General features: G+C 37.5%; 2 protein-coding genes across 4 annotated transcripts in view; both read right to left on the reverse strand.

The window, feature by feature from the left end:
* Window positions 1–7,762, reverse strand: part of LOC117991354 (NAD kinase-like) — a 56,445-nt gene extending 48,683 nt beyond the window's left edge. Inside the window, exons 1-2 of one of the 2 annotated variants that reach the window (XM_069504946.1) lie at window positions 7,489–7,762; window positions 4,519–4,653 (exon numbers count right to left, since the gene is read on the reverse strand). In XM_069504946.1, coding sequence (XP_069361047.1) covers window positions 4,519–4,652 — 134 coding nt within the window. In that variant the 5' untranslated portion in view covers window position 4,653; window positions 7,489–7,762. Of the gene's footprint in view, window positions 1–3,638; window positions 3,869–4,518; window positions 4,654–7,488 lie in introns of those variants that run through there. The other variant, XM_034978928.2, reaches the window with a different exon arrangement.
* Window positions 7,763–11,757: 3,995 nt separating this feature from the next.
* LOC117991526 (6-phosphofructo-2-kinase/fructose-2,6-bisphosphatase-like) overlaps window positions 11,758–22,777 on the reverse strand; it is a 36,330-nt gene continuing 25,310 nt past the window's right edge. For both annotated transcript variants that reach the window (XM_034979120.2, XM_034979122.2), the window contains 5 exons: window positions 21,160–21,546; window positions 19,264–19,485; window positions 16,784–17,018; window positions 15,750–15,877; window positions 11,758–13,735 (listed from right to left, as the gene is read on the reverse strand). In XM_034979120.2, the coding sequence (XP_034835011.1) occupies window positions 13,631–13,735; window positions 15,750–15,877; window positions 16,784–17,018; window positions 19,264–19,485; window positions 21,160–21,546 (1,077 nt within the window). In that variant the 3' untranslated portion in view covers window positions 11,758–13,630. The remainder of the gene's footprint in view (window positions 13,736–15,749; window positions 15,878–16,783; window positions 17,019–19,263; window positions 19,486–21,159; window positions 21,547–22,777) is intronic.

Raw genomic sequence — 22,777 nt, forward strand, 5'->3', positions numbered from 1 at the left:
AAGTGTTAACAAGTATAGAGCACGCAATTCGCAAATTCACTCACTGAGAACTAATTGTGATTAAAACGGTCCATTGTCCTGGATTTAAGATTAGTGAAAGTACATGAGATCAACGAATGACTAACGGCTAGCGGCTGGATTAGATTCGCGTTTTCTTTTGTTAGTCAGACAAGCGAAGAAAGAGAAACAGGCTTTAATGTTTTCGTTTATGTATGTATAATTTATTGGTCCTTCGAACCCTGAATCTTCGGTATTTTATATACACAATTTTCAAACTCCTATTTCACCCTCTTAGGGGTTGAATTTTCAAAAATCCTTTCTTAGCGGATACCTACGTCATAATAGCTATCTGCATGCCAAATTTCAGCCCGAGCCGTCCAGTAGTTTGAGCTGTTCGTTGATAGATCTGTCAGTCACCTTTTTCTTTTATATATTTAAGTAGATACACTTGTAAAGAATTTAGGTTACGTCTTTAGGCTAGGACCTAGGTGCGTTGCGAAACGTTAGATTCAGGAAAATTATTGCTAGGGACATTCATCGGCGTTAGTATGCAGATATGTCTATGACAATAGGCTACTTGACAATTTTTTTAAGTTGGTCTTAAATGGTTAATATTTGTCCTATTATATCAAAAAAATTAACACTATATTTTTTTGCGCCCTAAAAACCGTAAAACTTTAATTTAAAAAAATATTTTTCTTAGACAGGTGAAAACACTGTCGGCCATGTTTGGCCGATAGATTATCTGTGCTCTGACGTCATGCATTTGTAAACAACAGTATAACCACAGGGTTATACTGTTGTTTACAAATTACAAACTTAAAAAAAATGTCAAGTAGCCTATTTCTACAAGGTTTAGTTGGCAAAACTTGCAGAAGCTGACTTGCTGCGAGTGTTTACACAGTGTAAGTGACATGCAATTAACTTGCTACAGCTGACTTTTGTAAGTATTTTTAGTAAATCTATCGCGTCTGGAATACCTTTGCTAGGTATTCAGACGCGAGGCGGCGTAGTTGTAAGGGTCAAGTCTCATTGCAGCAGTGCATAATTCTATGCGGGATAGTTTGTCTAGCGAATGCGTATGTCGAAACGACGCGCGACGGTATCATACTACTGATGGCAATGCATCGATCGGCACCGACTAATAAAATAAGAATTATGGTTCATAAGCCAGATTTACACGAGCAGGCGTGCGTTAAGAAACTCCACATCAATTTGTTAATAACGTAGTGTCAACGTCAATTTTACTTTTTTAGGTAAGACGCGTTGCGATTTGCGGCGCCGCTGTGAGTGCGACACGTTCACAATGTGCCTTGAGCCTAATAAGTAAACGGGTGGTCTAGTTTTTTATCGGCAATCGGCTTTTAGTACTTAAAAGTACGTACGTAGAAATCTTGTGACATAAGAACATTAAAGTATTAAAAACTTGGAAAGGGAGTGACCAGAAACGTGTTGGTGATTTCTTGAATCAAATAGACTTGTCGGTAGGTCAAGAGTCATCGTCCTAAAACGGGTACATATTCCTGGTACAATGACTCAACCATACCGCGGCGCGGTAGCAGGCTCTCTGTTTTTTGACGTCAGTACTCAACATGTGGGATGCGTGGATTAGGTCAGTCAATTTTATAATAAAAATCGGCCAAGTGCGAATCAGGCTCGCGCAACGAGGGTTCTGTACTACAGCCGTATTTTTTCGACATTTTGCACGAGAATTCAAAAATATGATGCATAAAAATAAATACAAATCTGATTTAGAATGCACAAGTGAAGACCTTTCATATGATACCCCACTTGATATAGCTATCTTACTTCGAAATTTGAAAATACTAATTATTAGTTCATGACCACATCTTCCTGGACCACAACAGAACCTCCGACGTCCGATTAGGAGGCAGACGTCCTAACCACTAGGCTTATTTAACATCAGTAAGATAGTAGTCTTTAGGTGGGTTTACACAAGTCGATTTTTCCCAACCGCAACGCGCGTAGGAAACTTGTGAAACAAACACGCAGCCAATTAATTTTATAGGAAAAAACATTTGAATTAATTAAATGGGTAGGGGTGCTTACTGCTTAGCATTAACAAAACATACTAAATTAAAACAATTAAAATATAGAATAGGTACTTTGCAATGCCCTGACGGGACTTCATGTGAATCCATACTACTTAGTATTAGTAGGTATATTCTAAATTCGAAAGTGTGTTTGTCTGTCTGTTAGCTTTTCACGGCTCATCCGTTTAACAACGAATTTGACGAAAATTGGTACAGAAATAGCTTGCAAGTTGCATCCCAGGGAAGACTACTTTTTAACCTGGAAAATCAAAGAGTTTCCATGAGATTTTTAAATCCTAAATCCACGAGGACGAAGTTACGGGCATCATCTAGTGATTAATAAAAAACCAGTTAAGTGCGAGTCAGGCTCGTGCACCAAGGGTGCCGTACTACAGTCGTATTTTATCATCATTTTGGACAGTAAATCAAAAACTATTATGCATAAAATTAAATAAAAATCTGTTTTTGAATGTACAGGTAAAAGCCCTTTCATATGATATCCCACTAATTGGTATAGTAATCTTACTTTATAAGTTGAAAATACTAATTATATGTTCAAAACACTTTTTAATTTTTTTTGTGATGTCACCACAAATTCACGGTTTTAAGATTTTTTCCCTAATGTCTGCTATAAGACCTACCTATCTCTCAAATTTCATGATTCTAGGTCAACAGGAAGTACCCTGTAGGTTTCTTGACAGACAGACAACAAAGTGATCTCCATTTTTCCTTTTTAGGTACAGAAATCTAATAAATGAATACATCATTTAATAATGTAACACAAGGTAAACCAATAAGATAGCATCCTTGGTTTACAGTAGTCGATTTTAACAGTGCAACGAGGCCAAACACACAACATAGCAAAGTGATAATGTAATAATTTTACTATAATCGAAAAAGTGCGACCAAAATGAACACAAATTTTTACAGTTCTATACCTCAAAAGGAAAAAAGGAACCCTTATGGGCTTATAGGATCACTTCGTTGTCAGTCAGTCAGTCCATCCTTCTGTCCATCTGGCTGTCCGTCTGTCTTGTCTGTCAAGTAAAATGTATAGGGTCCCGTTGACCTAGAATCATGAAATTTGGTAGATAGGTAGGTCTTATAGCACAAGTAAAGGAAAAAATACGAAAACCGTGAGTTTGCAGATGCATCACAAAAAAATGAAAATGTGTTCATGAACAAATAATTAGTATTTTCAATTTTCAAACTAAGATAACTATACCAAGTGGGGTATCATATGAAAGGGCATTACCTGTACCTGCATTCTAACACAGATTTTTATTTATTTTTATGCATAATACATTTTGAGTTATCGTGCAAAATGTCGAAAAAAATAGGTACCTGAGTACTCTCCCTCTGTGCGCGTGTCTGACTCGCACTTGGCTGGTTTTTAATAGTTACAAGGTATTACAAGTATATTATGCATTGTTGTCATACTTTTCCTAAAGTGTAAAAGTTGACTTACAAATGCTGAGCAAGACTGCAACTTGCAAGCAAAACAAGTTCGATTTGATTTAACAAAACCGCAAGTCAACTACCTATCAATTAACTTTTAGAGGGTTTCCTAACTTCTAAGCTTACCTGTCTTCTTCATCTTCGCTTTCCCTGCTTGTGGTAGGATGCCTATTCTTCATCTTGCTATCCATCTTCATAACATTTATTTATAAGTAACCACAAGTTAACTATCATACTTATCCAATACACGGTACCGCATTCACTTGATAAGCTATAGAGATAAACTAAAACTAACGAATAGGAATCTTTAAAATTATCGCTACCTACCTATGTATATGATTTTATTTTCGTTCGCAAGGTTAGGAAACACATAAAAGATAAAAGGTTAGGAAATTAGAAAACCAAAAAAAAACAAATTATTTTTAAATCCTAGTGTCAACTGTCAACTGTCAATGTCTACTAATGTCATCAACTTTTTGAATGAAAGGCAATGACACATCAATGATAGCTTGATAGAAAGGCAATGATTGTCAGCTGGTGGCTGTACTATAAAGATGGGTAAGATTGGTATAATGGCGAGTTTTTTTTTGCGTAGCTGATATAGAATAGTTTGTAGAGTACCTAGATGCGTAGATTTTATTTAAATTGGACTTTTCTGTTATTGGGACATGATAATAATTAAAGTACCACCATTAGTACATATTATATTATGTACTATGGTCTATCATTTGACGAAAAATTGCTATTGCGCTGGAACCATGTCTCGTTAACATCGAAATGACGTCATTTTGACGTCAGCCGAAATAGGGTAGGTAGCTGTACCATCAAAGAGTACATTGGTATACTAGGTACCATCAGCTCGAAACTTCAGTCTAGTGCTGACCACAGATCACTATATACTAGGGTGCTGACCACACTAAAATGGCAGCCACGCGCATACTATCTACCATTCATTGTACCATTAGTACCTATGAAGTGCTAATGTTATTATTAAGAAAGTACCTACCTGAATGTGTTAAGTTTGTCGACTACGGCGCTGAGTGGATTTTTCCGTAGTGGCCCTGGTGATCCACCTGGTGAATTTTCCCGTGACTCAGCGGCCAGGGCGCGAGCCAACATTAAATCTTGCTCGTTCAACATTCTGCAAAGAAACAATTTTAATTTTTCAATTTCACTATACGTGGTGATGACTCGATGAGGCATATCTACAAAATATTTTTATTTTTTATCATAATGTAATTTTATTATCTTTTATATATAGCTGTTACAAGGATTTGCTATTAAAAACGAGAAGGCATTTATATGTACGATATATATAATAAAAGGAATAAAACATTATTAATATTTTATGTCCAAATTCCAATATAAACCAAGTAGACCTATAAAATGTGGACGGAATTGTAAGGTAAGACCTATTTTTAAAGATTTAGAACATTTTCAAATCTAAATCGATGTTTTCAAAGATGTTTCTTTGCGAGTTTTGGTTGAAAACAAGGTTAAAAACCAATCAGAGGTGATTGCGATCGAGACATGTAGCTGTTCTACCGCAATCGCGCAGCAGAGGTGGTTGCGATCGTGTCGTGACATTGTAGCTGTCATTCTACCACAATCGGTAAGTATGGGTAATAATCGTTAAGTATAAAATTACTACCTACTTATAAGCTGTATTAAATAAAAATGCAAATTACACATTACCGTTTACCGTATTAATGCCGTGCACGTGCGATATTATAAAATGACCTATTTTTTTCAATGTCAAAACAAAAACTGCTTGCTAGATCAACCTAACAAGACAAGTACAGACCTTTAGTTTTACGGTCATCCCGTGCGAACAAAGACCAAAGGGAAAAGTTAGACGGAGGCATCGAGAATACCTAAAAGTATAGCAAGTTGTGTGAGTGATATTATGATGTACCTAACAATCTTGCGTAAACATTTATGTACAATGGCGTCTTTTTTAAATCCAGCAAAGTCGTACTTAGTTCAGTATTCACTGCATTGATAAAAAGACCGTGCCCACTAATATGACGCTCGAGGCCAAAGACATCAAATATCAATGTAGGTAGGTACATAATTTAATCGCGACTTGGTCTACTTATTGCTTTGCTGCACTACATTGCGTTGCAATGCATCACAAATAGTTGTTACGGCCACAGTTGTGTATTGTGAGTTTACTGTCTATCTTTTTATTTTAGTCTTTGGACTGTGGCAAATGAAAATTATTTCGATCTTGTTCTCGATACCAAGGCAAACGCCTCTACCGTCGCTTTGATCACGACACGGAGTACCTAGCCCGAATTAAAAGCAACTCCTGTAGAGACACATAAAGTGAAGTCATTTGAAATTGCCATGCAAAAGAAATCCTTGTTGACGGCCTATAAGGTTAGGGAGAAATGAAACGTGCGGAAAAACACAAATTTTTGCAAATTTCTCTTCAGGTAGGTAACTAGGTATAAGTATATATAGATTTAGAAAAAAATTAAAATCATGTGCCTTTATTTATTTATTTTGGATTTAGGTTTTGAAAATCCTGTGGGAACTCTTTGATTATCCGGGATAGCCCATGTTCTTTTCCGGGATACAGGCTATCTCTGTACCTTTCGTCAGGTAGCTTATTACAGCAGTACGCGGCCGAGAGTAATGTACTTACATCGACCTTAAGAAGGAGATAGCAAATTTGTAGAGCACTGTCTCCGTCGTTGAGGCCGACAGAACGTCATAAAGCTATGAGTGACAGGGACAACGCTCTACAAAGCCGAATCATTCTAAAAGCCGATATTGTATTGTACAATTTTCGTATTGTACAATATTTGAAAATAATATATAGCCTATGTTACTCAAGAGTAATGTAGCTTTCTACTGATGAAAGAATTTTCAAAATCAGTACAGTAGTTCCAGAGATAACCCACTACAAACAAACTTAATACAACCTTTAAGTACGTCTGTATAATATCAGTATAGATTATGGTAATATGTACCTACTATTAACTTCATAAAATTTCATACTTCCTAAACCTGATATTTAGGTATGAATAGGTAATGAATTGAGTGAACTTGGTTTTCAAGTAGGTAGGTAGTTTCTATAAATAGGAAGACACGTAAACAGTAGAGTTGGAGCTTCTATGCAAATATTGAGAATGTAAACAAATTGGAATTTGCTGATTTTAGATTTTGTCATGCGTTAGATAATTCACATGTATAGTTCGCGACAGGTCGAAATGGCAATCGGGGTATGAGGTCCACGTCACCCGCACTGTCCCGCACCAGGTTAGCGCTTGGGCTGTGCGGGTGTGTGTCTCGTCTCCGATTAACCTGTCGCGTACTATAGGTACCTGTAATCTACCTAAATCATCTTCGTCCCCTATGTTTTTAAAACTCCCGAGGGAAGACTTTGACTTTCGGGGATAAAAAGTAGGTACCTATAATAGATAGATGTCTGTTCTGTATCTAGGATGTAAATACCTACTTACCTCTATCAAATTTTGTCCAAATTAGTTAGGCGGATAGAAAAGATAGCGACAGATAGACAGACCACTTTCGTAATTCATAATCATCATCATCAATCCTTGGTAGACTGTGGCCAGCTTTGGACGGTCAGGGAGCGGAATGTAAAGTTATATCCAAATTAATAGTCAGGTTCAAACTTCAAACCCAACTGGTTGAACTTTTGCCGCATCTGCTCTACTTCTGGACGGGAAAGGTTCGAATTTTATCCATGTTTGTAACATGCCATTCTTTTTAAAAGTAAAAGGAATCGTATGCTGTTGAAAATTACTAAGTAGGTAGGTACTTAAGCCGATTCTGCAAACAGCGTTGAGCGTTCCAATAAGTAGTACATAATTATGAATTAAATAATTAAAGTACGGTCTATAGGTTCTAGAAGGCGTGTGGAAATCTTTATCTTCTTAAAGAGGATGAACTACAAAATAATATTTTTCTTTTTTAAGTTGTTTAGAAAATGTAATAGGGTACTTACTTTAATCATTCAAGCAAGTGTACTTTAATAAAAACAAAGCACTGAATTGTGTCACATTCACATATTTACGGACCCGAATCCAGAGCGCGGAGTTTAAAAAAATTAATCACTTTCAAAAATAGAACACCGCGGAAATTAAAGCGTGTTCACATGAGCGCGATTTGTATAACAATGAACCACGAGATATTTTTCGCTAGGGGTCGGTGGGTTATACACAGGCACAGCATCCGTCAATGAAAGAAGAAATAAGTCACGGCCGCACACAGCCTCTCACTTCATCAATGGGTTGCGATCGAACTGAGATAGCCTGCGATCTACGTCGTCGTGATACCCACATATAACATAACTAGCCATGTGTTGAGGCATTGAGCTGTCCTATGTCGTTTTTGTTATGATTGATGGATACAGATCCGGTAAGATAACTAAGATAATAAGCTATAACTTGGGTGTTATAAACATTTAAAGTACCTACTTAGGTATTTACCTATGCAAATTAAATCTCATAAGTCGACCGTTAATGATAAAAGTCCAAGAGAGGGCCCCATAGTTAATAGCTTATATTTAATTCAGCACCTTACATAATATCTTAGAAAATAATTTCAGGATTTCAGCTCGTTCTGAGTTCTATTATGAGTGAACGACAAAGCATAGAAGGCGCGTTTCTAACATTGACATTCAAAAATAGAGCCCACAAACTCACGTACCTACCTACACGTAATGTAACTTAACTTGGCGGGGGAACTACTGTAGTACAGTAGTGCCCCCGCGCCGCCAAGACGAGCCAAACTAAAAGACGGGGCATCAGTTATTAGTAATTACTAATTAACAGTTCGGACTTCGGTACTTTAGGTAACGAACTTTTAATTAACTAAGTAGGTACTTACTAAGTTGTAAGAAAATAATATTTATCATACTTAGCAAGTGCAATTCATGTTGGGTATATGTTTCTATATTATAATTTGCAGAGCACTTTCGACCTTCGTCAATTATTAACAGAGGCTTCGATGTCAATTTGTTGCAAAGTGACATGATATATTGATATAGGACTAGTTATAAGGTAAGTACTGTATACGTATCTACCTACAACCTTACTTCTGTTGCGTCATAAGAGAAGGCTGATATACAACATTCTGTGCCAATAGCCAAATTGCACGTTAGGTCGAGAACTTGTTTGAGTGGTTTTTGCTCGACGTTCATAAACTACGTTATTTAGAACACAGCTGTTTCAACAATAATTGGACAGTGTGACGAAGGCAGGTATAAAGTACTTACTTTCAATTTGAGTCCCAAATATTTTAACCCTTGAGGCCATGGTGGATCGTATTCACAGTTCGGAGGAGTCCGATTGGGGTGCTGCGAATCTAGTCAAAAAACACAAACATATTTTTTTAAAGAATATTAGCCATGTTAAATGAATATCACTGGTTAAATGACTAATATTCCCGTTTCCTCTTCAACTAAGCGTCAAGCTTGTGCTAGGAGTAGGTACGACAATAGTGCAACGGGCGGGGTTTGAACCGTCAACCTTTCGGTTTTCAGTCCACTCCTTTACCCGTTGAGCTATTGAGGCTCGAACATTGGCTCCTATACTGTGTTCCTACCACACGATGGATATCTACTCATGTGCTCCTAATTTACAAAATACTCAATTAAACTCGTCGCGAATAGTGGTCAGGTAAGGTATTGAAATCTCATCGAACCTCAATTTCGGGAATTACTTATGCATCGAGTCAAAGGTCAAAATAGTGCTGAAAAGCTTAGTAGGTATCCTGATTTACTCCTATGTATGGACATGGACTTACTCCTTCCAGGTTAGCACCAAAGGTTAGCTCACTTGGCACACTTCTCAATGTGGGTTCTTGAACTAAGATAAAGAAGACAAAAACTCAATAACAATTTTAATGGATTTTATTTTAATACAAAACCGGTTTAAAATAATTTATAGACCTACCTATATCGACGAATTCATTGAAAACTGGAATTTTTATCGTTTTATTCGTCATTGTCATTACAATAATAAAATAAAATTAAAATTATTGTTAATTTTAAATTTTTTAAAGCAAATCTAACGGAGTATGAAAAATAAACATTGCTCGGAATTCGGTTCCTGAAGTATCAACAAATGTGGCCCTGATGGTGTACCTTGTGTAATACCATAACATTAATTTATGTGCAAACTAGCTTATGCTCGCGACTTCGTCCGCGTGGACTACACAAATTTCAAACCCCTATTTCACCCCCTTAGGGGTCGAATTTTTTCAAAAATCCCTTCATAGCGGATGACTACGTCATAATAGCTATCTGCATGCCAAATTTTAGCTCGATTCGTCCAGTAGTTTGAGCTGTGCGTTGATAGATCAGTCAGTCAGTCTTGTCCTTTTAGATATTTAGATTACGAAACTGCTAATATATTTACATTTAACTATCAACACAGACATTCTGTTGTACTTACTCCAAGCTTAACAGTTAAAATGATAGGTTGGCGCCCCCTGCAGAAAAAGATAGCCCTAGATTTAGACCTGTCAATTTAATTTATACAAAACCGCTATCTCCTTCATAAAGGTCGATGTACATTATTTTCTACCGCGTAGGTACTGTATTTACGTATGCACTAGGGATTTTACACAAATAAAACAATTTTATTTTTATTTAATTTTATTATTAAATAATCTACGAGTCTTCAAAGTACAAATGATTCCACAATAATTGTTTGCCACATGCGTAGTGTTTGACATATTTATTTGATTATGATATTTATCATAAACTTTCACATTAATTTAGTAGAGAATTGATATTCATACACTAGGTACCTACTTGATTCTACGCTTAGAAGTAAACTTAAAATTAAGACATTCCTTCGTCCGATATCATAAAAGTATTACCTAACATTCTATTGTCACCTTTCTTAAAACATGTAAAAGTAAAATTACTTATTTACGTTCTATTTCATTTTAAATTAGTTGTAATCGTTACAACTGCACATTCAAAAGTTACTACCTACTTACTAGAGAGTTCTACCAACAATCTTAAAAGTATCCCTTCCAATCTATAGGTACATTATACTTATCAAGAATAAAGGGAAATGAAAGATAGTAAAATAAAATAGTGAAATAATACCTAGTACAGATCGATCGTTAAATATTTAAGAGACCATTCATCATAGACAAGCTCAAAAAGCACTTAATAATTGCTCATTTTGCTCTCTCTCATTACCTATGCATTTCAAGCACCCGGCGTCCTTGGAAGCAGCTACTACATGAACAAAATCAGTAGGCTGACTAATCTTTTCACCACGACACGGCTACCTTTAAGACCGAGCTATCGCGGTTGTGGCTTTTTGGGCTGCCCATGTTTGAGGTGACCGTCGACTCGAGACGAAGAAGAAGACCACTTTCATTGGCAGCATTTCTTTTTAGTGCTAGTACCTATACTTAATTCTAATGGAAAAAATATTAAAATTTTCTAGTTCATGGTTATTTATTTGATTTCCCTTTATATTATATTGAATTGACATAAAAAGACTTCATTCAAAATTTACAATCTACATTATATTTTTATTATGTAGTCTATTTTCTATTTTCCAATAATTCCAAATTGCAAACCCATAGAATTTTATACATTTTTCATAATCTTTTTGAAGTGAAACTTCTTTATCCGCGTTGAAAGCATTTGGCTGTGCGCATAAGGATGACTTTATGAAAATGGCTAACTACTATATATGACATAATTTATAGGCACAACCATAGATTAATTATTGGTCTCGCTCTGTATGGGCACAACGTTAATTTTAGTATCGGTATGCAAATCCTGAAAATAGTTTGTTCAGAATCAGTAACAGAATCGATTGCAATCATTTTTACAACAGGTTATATTATTTTGACCAAAAAATACTTTAAAATCCTGCTAGTTTGGACACCCAGTTGAATGACCGTATGCACCAGCTGATTCGAGCCTCGCAAGCGGGAGCGCGCACGATCGACGCCAGCCGCCCCGTTCACTCACAGTGGCTTGCTTGGGGTGACCATGTTTTTGCGGGACGACTCAACTCAACACAGCTAGCTTCGTAAGCTTTCATTAAATATTTTGATAAATTTTCTAATCATAGTACATACCTATAATAATTAGATATTAATAAATATTTTTGATTTGTAATTAGATATTGATATTTAATTACAAATCAAAAATATCATCTAAACTACCGTAACGAGGCAGGGTGCCCAGAACGCTGGCTGCGTTACCTCGTTGAATGCCCAGACTAATATGCTGACCGAGGTCCCCGTGGATTCCGCACGGGATGACAGATCTAAGTAGCACCCTCGCCCCACGAACTCATGGTCTCCACCACAAAAGGCTCAAATATGAAACTATTTCGTACATTCTTACATTTATTTTTTATTTAAAAATATTCTACACGTGTTTCAGTTTTTGCGTACGTATACTAAAACTAACGTTGTATATAAATATTTCGTCTTGAATCCTATCAGCTGTCTTTAGGTTTACCATTTTCGTATTTTTAACGATCTTCAGTGCTGAATTTTTACAGTTTTGAGAAATTTCTTAAATTATGTATTTCGTGTTATCGTGGTTGATGGCGTCGCCGTTTGTACGTTACTTTTACATGTTTATCCTAAACATTATTTTCAATCTTTTACGAAGTTTAAGTATTATATCTTCCGTTCATTACATACTTATTTATAAACTAATGAATCATTTTGACGTCCATGCGGAGGCGTACACCAGTGACTTTAACAGTAACAAGCATTTCATAATTAATGGAAATCATCGAAGTTCTTCCGCATGTAAATGTAACGGATTTACGCAACCATTTTTAGGATTCCGTATCTCCATAGAAAAGAAGGAACTCTTATACGATCACTTCGCTGTCTGTAGCTATCTGTTACAATAATAAGACAAATGAATAAAGACGAATGAAGCATACAACCGCAACAAATTACCTATCTTACGTATAATAGAATCATAATGGAAATTATAATAATATTTAGCTCTATCACAAATCATAATTCATAAGACAAGTAGGTAGTTAATGTAAGTAACAAGTAATGAACTACGAAAGATAAAAGTAAGTTAAACAAATGGCAGTTATCTCTGATACAATACAACGCTAAGAAAATAAACTAAGATCTATTTATACGTATTTTATCGTTCATATCTAAGAAATGTTTTTTTTTGTAAAATATGTACCTAACTAAAAATTATTATACATATATGTGTATCTAATTGCTTACTATAAAACTAACGATCATAAACAGTAAACACCCAATATTATGTAAAAAGAAGTAAATAAGTACGTAACATCTAAATCTACATCAGATTCAATCTCGCAGATAGCTATTCTAGTATCCATCTCTTCTTCTCTCGCGCGTTTTGGTATCTTCCTTCTTACTTATCTGCGAGAACAGATTTTCTATGCCATGTAATATGAACGTAACATACAGTGCGACGAGGCTCTTTCGGCGCGTGGCGAAAATCGGAACTAAACTAACGTTGTCGTCAAGTGTCCCCTTTGTTCTTGTTCGAATAGTGCTTTTGTTTTCCAACTGCGCCCCCCTGTCAATGTCATTCAAGTGCCAAAAGAGCCTTGTCGCACTTTATATTATCGTAGGTTAGGTATATATTCCAATATCAAAATAACAATAGATCATTTATGTTGATAATAGGTTATGATAAAAATATTAATTAGCATTAGGTAGGTACATTACAAATTAATTACTTTACTCCATCTAACATAAGACATTAACTTAAAGTAAACAATACGCCTACATTAAAATAGAACACAATATATTGTATAAAAGATTTTTGACGTGCCAGATTGATCCTTCAGTCTTAAAAGTTTGATATAACATACGCAATGCACATGTCACTCTCACGCATACAATGATGACACGAGACGCAAAGAGTCAGCATCTATCACTTTCTCGCACACATGGAAGGATCGAGATAGTGAATGTTCTCGCGGATCGCTATTGAATCAAACATGGCGTCTGAAATACTGAACAACATGTTCTTCCGTTCGTGGTTTTTCACAACCGCGATGGGCCTGAGTGTTTTACACTGGGTTCACATGGTTCCCCGTGGTAATGCTGGTTTGGTTGTGCCGGACCGTGGTCCGCAGGCCCGCCGTCTAAAGCTGTGCCTCCGTATTTTGCCACATGTTTGAAGGCAGGGTGTCATAGTGGGACGGTACCGTTACCAACGCATCGTCTGGTGTACGGGTGATTGAGCAGTTCTGCAAAGAAAAATGCCAATTAGTCAACTATTCAAAAGAGATATTCAATAGAGCCTCAATAGCTCAACCGGTAAAGGAGTAGACTGAAAACCGAAAGGTCGACGGTTCAAACCCCGCTTGTTGCACTATTGACATACCAACTCCTAGCACAAGCCTGACGCTTAGTTGGAGAGGAAAGGGGAGTATTAGTAATTTAACATGGCTAATATTCTTTTTAAAAAAAAGCTCCCATTATTGGGCAATACAACTGCTCAGCCCAGATGTTGTAAATCAACATCTACTTATATCAACAGTGCTGGCTAGAGCATACGCAATGATCAGCAGAGTCGAAGGGAAGTATGAGGTGAGATAATAATCTCTCCCCGATGAGGTGACGGTGACTATTTTTTCTCATTTTACTACCTGGGATTCAAGCTCATAACGTCCGTAAAGAAGCTTCGCTTCAATAAATGATTCCTATCTATTAATAACACCATGAAGTTATTATCGATAACGCCTGCTTGACGTGTACATACATCACTACGCATTTTTTTAAAGTCTTTGCGCAAAACATAATTTGTGACCCGGGTGTGAGGGTGTGCCGTCTCAAGGCTCTCTTGGCACTTGAATGACAGGGGCGCTGGTGGAGAACAAAGGTATAATCGTGGTACACACCTAATATATCATTATTAAGGCATCGGCCAAGCTTATCATTAAATCTGATATACCTAACACTATGTTTTATTACGCGATAAGCTATCTATGGTGTAAGCTAGTCCAATATTTGCTAATATCTTATAGATTTATGTGCCTCGTGCATGATGCTTTTTAACCGACTTCAAAAAAAGGAGGAGGTTCTCAATTCGTCGGTTTTTTTTTTTTTAATGTATGTTCCCCGATTACTCGAAGACGCCTGGACCGATTTTGAAAATTCTTTTTTTGTTTGAAAGGGTATACTTCAAAGTTGGTCCCATTTAAATTTGGTGAAGATCTGATGAACATCTTCGAAGATAGATAATGGAACTCCTCAACGGATAAGAGTAAATTGCTCGCGATCAGTGTAATAGCTTAGTAAACAGTAGATTTTTAACCAGGCATAGCATATTTTAATACCATGGGGCCACTAAAAATTGTGAAATAATTTTTTTTTACAAAAAAAATAAAAACCGACTTCGATACACAAACACTAAAAATTGAAAAATAATTTAATTTATTACCGAATATATTATGTATACAAGAGTTGATATAGTTCCATAATAATATTTTTTGGGGTCGGTGCCAATGAGGTGCCATTGTGGAGTCTCATAAAAATTCGAAGTCTAGACGATTCGCGCAGCTTTTATCTTGGAATGAACGATTATTTTATGTCAGTTATTCGGTGATAAAAAAAAATCGTGTAGTACGCAAAAAGTAATACGAAAAAAGTAAATACGCAAATGATTTGACTTCATAAGTTTATAGCACGAAACCTTAATTTTTGATGACGTCAAAAACATATTATATACAGTATAGTACGCGACAGGTTGAAATGGCAATCGACGAAGGAACGCCCCGCACACCTGCACAGCTCCGGCGCTAACCCAGTGCGGGCGAGCGCGGGTGACGTTCGGGTGTGCGGCGCCTCCTCCCGCCTTATACCCCGATTGCCATCCCAACCAGTCGCGGATTATACTTAGTGAATTTTCCAAATGATACAATTTAGGGTGCACTAGTGTAGTTCACTGTAGCCAGGGTTCTATAGTTAATAGGCCAGGGTAATCCATACTTCCATACTAATTATTTATATTGCTCATATTTGCCGTACAGACAGACACACTTTCGCATTTATAATAAAATGCGAAAGTGTGTCTGTCTGTATGTCTGTCTGCTAGCTTTTCACGGCTCAACCGTTCAACCGATTTTGACGTGGTACAGAGATAGCTTGCATCCCGGGAAGGACATAGGCTTTTTATCCCGGAAAATTAAAGAGTTCCCACAGGATTTTCAGAAACCTGCGGACGAAGTCGCGGGCATCATCATCTAGTAGGAAATATACCTTTGGTTGTTGACGATGGGTGTCCACGCAGTCAATGGGCAGCTTGTTCATCTCCACCTTATACTTGTAGCCGTAGGAAGTCAGCTTCACGATAGTATGGAGGGGTACGTTCATGTACGGGAGCTCATCTGGAAAAAAAGACCAACAAAATTTAACAAGGAACCAAATATGAGCAATATTAATATTTTTCATCCCTATACTAAATAAAGAGTAGGAGAGAGGGGAAAGAAGAATATTGGTCATTATAAACATGGTTAGTAATAATCTTTTTTTAAATATGAATAGGTAGGTACTTAAATAAATGCTGAATATCACAGATATAATATTGGAGTTTGGAAAACTTTGACAAACTTCAACGTTTCGAAATTGCGAGAGCAGATTACTTAGCATCTTTCTGAGCTACCTAAGTAATTTGCAATTTGACCCAAAAAGTAGTCTATGTCTTGTGATCTTTTACAATATTAAAATGTGGAACAGAGTTTCGAAGGCGATAATTCAGGCCATCATGTCATGTTGTTACTCCAGATAATTTTAGTAGGTTACCGAAGAAATCTAAATTTAAGGTGTAGGTAGGCAATCCATCACTTTTTCCTACCCGTCCTCTCTAAATGTAGGTACCTACGTAAAAAAATATTATTTTTTACTAGCGGATGCCCACGACTTCGTCCGTGTGGAATTAGGTTTTTAAAAATCCCGTGGGAACTGTTTGATTTTCCGGGATAAAAAGTAGCCTATGTCACTCTCCAGATAAAGATCGGCACCCATGCAAAAAATCACGTCAATCCGTTGCACCGTTGCGACATGATTGAAGGACAAACCAACAAACCAACAAACAAACACACTTTCGCATTTATAATATAAGCACTGATGAGGAAGTAATAAAATTGATTTGTTCCACTGGCAGCAAATGCTGAAAGAATAAATTATATAAAATAGCAGTGTTATTAATTGCCAAAAGAAATATATCCAGACGGGTCAATAGGCTAAAAAGGTGTGGCAGCTAGAATAAGTTTTAAAGTATGAATATAACTTACCAAGCTTGGCATCGAGGAAGTATCCCAGCATGCAGCGAAGCACCGCTTGGTGGCCCACCACCACAACGTTATGTTCATCTTCCAAAGCCGAGAGGACTGGTCGAAGCCTGGTCATGATGTCTATGTAAGATTCGCCCCACGGGTACCGGTAACGCAGCTTGTCCTGGTCACGCCAGGCGAACTCTTGAGGGAAACGCTCTTGCATCTCTTCGTAGGTTAACCCTTCGCAAATGCCCTGGAACAAGAAAACAGAAACTTGTAACGACTAAGACAAGACAGTATTTGAAATTCTAAAGCTTCATCATGATCAACCCATAGCCGGCTCACTACGGAGCACGGGTCTCCTCTCAGTATGGGTTTGGCCATAGTCCACCAGCTGGTCAAGTGCGGATTGGCGGACTTCATCACACCTTTGAGAACATTATGGAGAACTCTCGTGCAGGTTTCCTCACGATGTTTTCGTTAACCGTTAAAGCGAGTGATACTCATTAAATTTCTTAAATCGTACATAACTCCGAAAAGTTAGAGGTGTGTGCTCGGGCCCCCGACCTCTCAAATAGGAGGCGGATGTTGTAACCACTAGGCTATCACGGCTTTTTTATTACGCTTATTGGCGACGTATTGCACCTATCCACATTCAACACGTATAACTACCCTCCCTACAGCTTAAAATCTTCGATAGTGACCCACTGTACCACATGAGTTATAGATATGTCTACTCAGTGACTGACCTCAATAAAAAATGTATTTTAAATACGTAACACTTTGATCTAATAAATTAGACCTATATTAGAATTAGACCAAGGCCTGCCATTCCGCACTAGGCCAGTGTGGTTGACTATGACAATAGTGAGTTGGGATTTGTTGACCAAGAACCTAAAATTCAATAAATTTTAGATACTCAGCAGAACCAAAATGGGAAGCTTTTTTTAAAAGCTTTTGTGGAGAGCAATGGGATCTGAAAATGGTCCAATAGTTAAACGACCCTGAATAGGGAAAATACATTTCGGAGAAAAGGCAAAATGCTCTGGGTTTTCCTTACAGTTGAGTATAATTAATGAATCATCATGACCTGTCTTTCAACTGAGCATTGGAAATTAATGTCTGTCGTAGAAACTCTAAATAGTTCGTGATGTAAACTGTTGCGGCGATATTTTTTGTAGTCGAGCCAACTGGCTGAAGAATTTATATATCCAATGTGATGTGAATGAACCGGCCAAATTAAATTGCTCTATTTAGATATTTTTATATCTACCCCAATGTCACGAAGATCGTTTTATTAAATCGTTTACCGCTTCGTAAGTAATACCTAGAGGATAAAATATAGTCAATAATTTGAAAATTTAAAAATTAAATAAGTAATCAGTATAAACTTATTCTGTTTAACATAACCATCAAAAGGTATGATTAACTAGTCAAATCAGTAACTTTGTCAAAACGCGCGCTTAGTATGCGAGCTTCTATGAAACACTGGTATGTGTCGTCACAATCATTTGACGTGCTTTTTTAGTTTAATCGATAATTTAATTATTATAAAACTTGATTTATATTGGCATAGATCATTCAGTTCCATTGCAGTTCTAAATAAATAGGTTTATAAAACAAGTCATGTTATTCAAGAAGACTGCTTAATTAAAGATGCTGACACAAACAAACCAATTTAATGTTATGTAGGTATCTGTTATCAGGATGTGCGTAATAATATCATTTATTTATCTTTCGGAAGTATCAACCTGAATATCAATAAACGAGATAATTATTATAAAATGCGATAGTAATCTGACGTTTGTTATCAAGAAACATTTAAATCAAAAATTTCTATTAGAGCAAAACTTGTAGGTACTCGTATACGAGGTACTTATAAGAGTATTTATATTATTACTAAGTTAATCACGCAACGTACAAACAACTTCGACAAGGAAGCTGACAGAAGAATACCTACAGCTGGGCTGGGCAGCATTTGGAAAATTGCGTCAAGTCTTCAGTTCGTCGATACCCCAAAGCGACATGACGTATGGCGCTGAAACTTGGGCACTGACAGTGGCCTTAAACCACAAGTTCAAAGTCGCTCAGCGGGCTATGTTAGGTAGGTATCTCTACGTGGGACAAAATCCGCAACGAGGACATCCGTATTCCGTAGGAGAATCAGAGTGACCGACATAGCTCAACGAATTAGCCAGCTGAAGTGGCAGTGGGCAGGGCACGTCTGCCGCAGAACCGATGGCCGCTGGGGCAGCGTGTTCTGGAGTGGAGACCGCGTATCAGCAAGCGCAGTGTGGGACGGCCTCCAACCCGCTGGACTGACGACCCTAAGAAGGTAGCGGGAAGTGGGTGGATGAGGAAGGCGGAGGATCGTGTGTGGTAGCGCGCTCTTGGGAAGGCCTATGTCCAGTAGTGATAATCACGTAAGCTGCTTACGTGAGTAAGCTTACAGGTGTAATCGCGACCTAACACCTTGTATTAAGTATAGTTCTACTTACGGCATCAAGCTCATTGAGTGCACGTATAGCTCGCTTGGGTGCCATGATTTCGGCGGCAGTTTGCTTGGTGCGACGCAGCTCAGATGTCCACACGGTGAGGGGCTCGTGGGCAGCCATCTCGTTCAAGTGTGCCGCAAGCCCGTGAGCGTAGCTTTCGCCCCTCGGGGACAACACTGCGTCACCGCCGATGCGACCGAGAACGTTGTATTCGCTCTCCCCGTGCTGTGGAAATAAAAGATGTATAAGTGACGAAATCTCAGATAGGTACCTACAGTAAGCTAGTTCGTCCGCGTGGACTACACAAATTTCAAACGCCTATTTTACCGCATTAGGGTTTAATTTTCAATAGGCATCTTCTAGGTAAACGCGTCCCGTCCCATCTTAGGCCTCATACTTAAAACCCTACAAAACATTGGCAGTTTCTCTGGTGCCAGCCCATATAGATATTTATAAGGTAGGTAATAATGGATAAAATAATTTCATGTCGTATCAACATCATACGACTTCTTAACGATAGATAGGTACGTGTTTTGATGATGATATTTATAAAAATAGCCAATCTTGTTGTTTGAATCATTATTATCAATGATGCAAGTCACTACTTGGAATCCAACTAATTACTATTGGTAAAGTAAGTGATAATAATAAAAGCATCAGTTGAAGTCATATAAAAAATAGATCGCGATACCCTCTATCATGAAAGCATGTTTATGCTTTCATATTTTATGACAAAAACATGTAATAAATGAAGGCATGCTAAGCAATCTGATGGTCATTTAATACCAACCAGATCTAGATAAAGTCTACGTAAAGTTCCGAGTACATCATAATATAAGCTTATGGCAATGAAGATTATGAAAATTACTAACATAGTACATCGTATTGTGAAGATGTAGATTGTAGATACAATATAGGTAAATGACACAATGTCGATAATAAAAGGTAGTGTGTACCTATGTGCATTGTATCTATATCATATTTTGCAGTGATAAATTGTCAATAAGCAAATCTTTTGATTCTGACGATGATTTATTACTCAGAGATAATGACGAGTAAATCAAATTGCAATGGTGATAAAAATTCAATTTAGTTGAAGTACCTACTTTTAGAGGAAAAACCAGATTTGCATCGACCGAACCACAAGCAATTGCCTGTGGTTCGGTTAAAGTGAACCCGTTTAAAGTGAACTTTCTCGGTATAGACACAATTGGGTCTATACCGAGAAAGTTCAGTTTAAACGGGTTTGCACACAGAACAAATTGGGGGGTGACAGAACAGATATAAGGGGGTGGACAGGGCTTAGTGACCCACAGTTGAAAGAGGCGGATTTAAATAGAGAAGCTTTGAAGATGACCTCCAAACTTCGTTTTGAAGAAAGCACGCGATGATGATGATGATGATTATGACATAAATGGTTTTATAAAGAAAATTTAATGTAAAAATATTATGTTCACCTGGACCACCAAAGGTCCGTGACCCGCGGGGTGATTACGTATCTCGCGATAGGCTTGCGACAGGCGTAAATCTCGCGATCATTGCTGTCAAACGTCACACGTAACAGCGGCTACAGAGAGACAGCAATAGCCACAAAGCAACATAAGAAAAAGAAGAGAGACAGTAAATAAACTGTCACATTGCTACTGTTGTAGCTACTGCAACGTTTTACGTAATCACCCCGCCGGACTGCGCTGGCGCTACTGTTGATAGCAAATATTTCCAATCTTTAGGATGATTTGCAAATTTTCCTACACATGTTTACACAGCCGGATTTTCGAACTTGTTTACGGATTCCGACTGCATTAGATTTCCTACTGAGTCAAGCAGAAAAACAAGTTTATCGCACCAATTAAAATTGTGAGATATGAGAGTAATTATCGAGAAAATTATTTCACTCACCCGTGTAAAATATAAAGTTTGCGGTAAAGCCCTCATGCCAGACAAGTACCCGAGGATGCCTGACTCCTTTTGACCTGATACTTTATGCGCCGTCACAGTATCGCCCATGTTGTCAACGCGTGCGAAACTTAGAGCTTCCAAACTTCCATCTATAGGCTCATATTGACGCATGTAATGCTCGAGCTTCTTCCTCAAATCGTCCACTGCTTCCTCCTCAGTCATATCCTTGTAGTCAGCGGAATAATGAAGGATCTCTATGATGTTCCTCTCGAGCAGTTCTTGGTCCTCACAGACGCATTCGATGAACAAGATCCTGAAGCCCATGTCGGTGATACACTCGTTCAGTTCCCGACGCTGCTCCTTCGTCACATTTGTTCCATCGAATATCTGTAACAAAGAAACTGCATATTACAAATCAAATAAGATGGATACTAATTCATTACCATAAGCACATAGGCATTTTACCTTTCTCATTGACTGTCATTACGAATTTTTATATGCTATCTTTATCTTATTTAGGTTCAAAACTCTTCTTATCGTCTAAAAGTTCATGGTTCTATAGATAGGATGAGATGTATTATCAATGGACTTTGGAATACCTCTATCTACTTAGTATATTTTAAAGATATGTAAGTAAGTAAAGTAAAATATGCTTTATTGTACACCAAAACAAAAACAATAGACATATAACAAATACAGCATGTACAATAGGCGGCCTTATCGCTAAAATAGCGTTATATGTTTTGTATACTTTTGACAGTGATCCGTAATTCCTTTCGTGAAATCTGAATTATTTAAATAAGTAACATTTTGTTATTTCCCTAGAACATACCTATATTGAACAAAGGATTCCTTAATCCTCCGTTTTCAGATCTACACCTGGCATAATTATTTTGAGTTTAATAAACATCTACTATTTAACTATATCGTTTCTCAATAACATTTACATTCCGTTTAGTTTGCACTCTCCATTGCTATTTATCTTTTTGTGTAATTAAATATTGAGCGGCAGCTAGGCCGATCGGTCCTAGATTAACAGTTTGTGCCCAACAGTTCCCTAATTTGATGTCATTTTCACATAATGGGGGAGCTATCAAACAGCGCTTTCTTATGTGGGTGTCACACCATGGACCTAAGAACCAGCTTAGCTTATTACAAGGCCGCACTTTAAGACCCCATATTATGCCCTTCCCCTTTAGCTATCAGTTACTCTTCTTCTTTTACCGATCTCTTCATCCCTGTGCGGAGAAGATACTCTTGCAATAGCTGTTCGCATTACCAGAAAGTACCAGCTTTCTCATCAGGCTTACAGTCAGTGACCAATGACCATGGACTTTCTAGCTTAGACTAAGTTAATTTATTATGATTTTCACTTACACTAACTGTTCCCGTTCTTCAGTCATAGCATCCTGCAAGGTCTCGCAAACTTTTTGGTGGCAGATGGTGCAGCTCTACAGGTTTCCCATGGAAAGACGTCATGTACATATTGTGCTGTCAGTTACAACGACACTATTACTACAGCCACAGCATGGCATCCTTCACGGTCTCCTGCATGTTCTAGTTGTGGGGGGTGCACGTTCTAGTGGTGGGGGATGGCGCTGCCTTACAAGTTTTCCGC

This window comes from Maniola hyperantus, chromosome 19 (assembly GCF_902806685.2).
Source record: "Maniola hyperantus chromosome 19, iAphHyp1.2, whole genome shotgun sequence".
Lineage (NCBI taxonomy): Eukaryota > Metazoa > Arthropoda > Insecta > Lepidoptera > Nymphalidae > Maniola > Maniola hyperantus.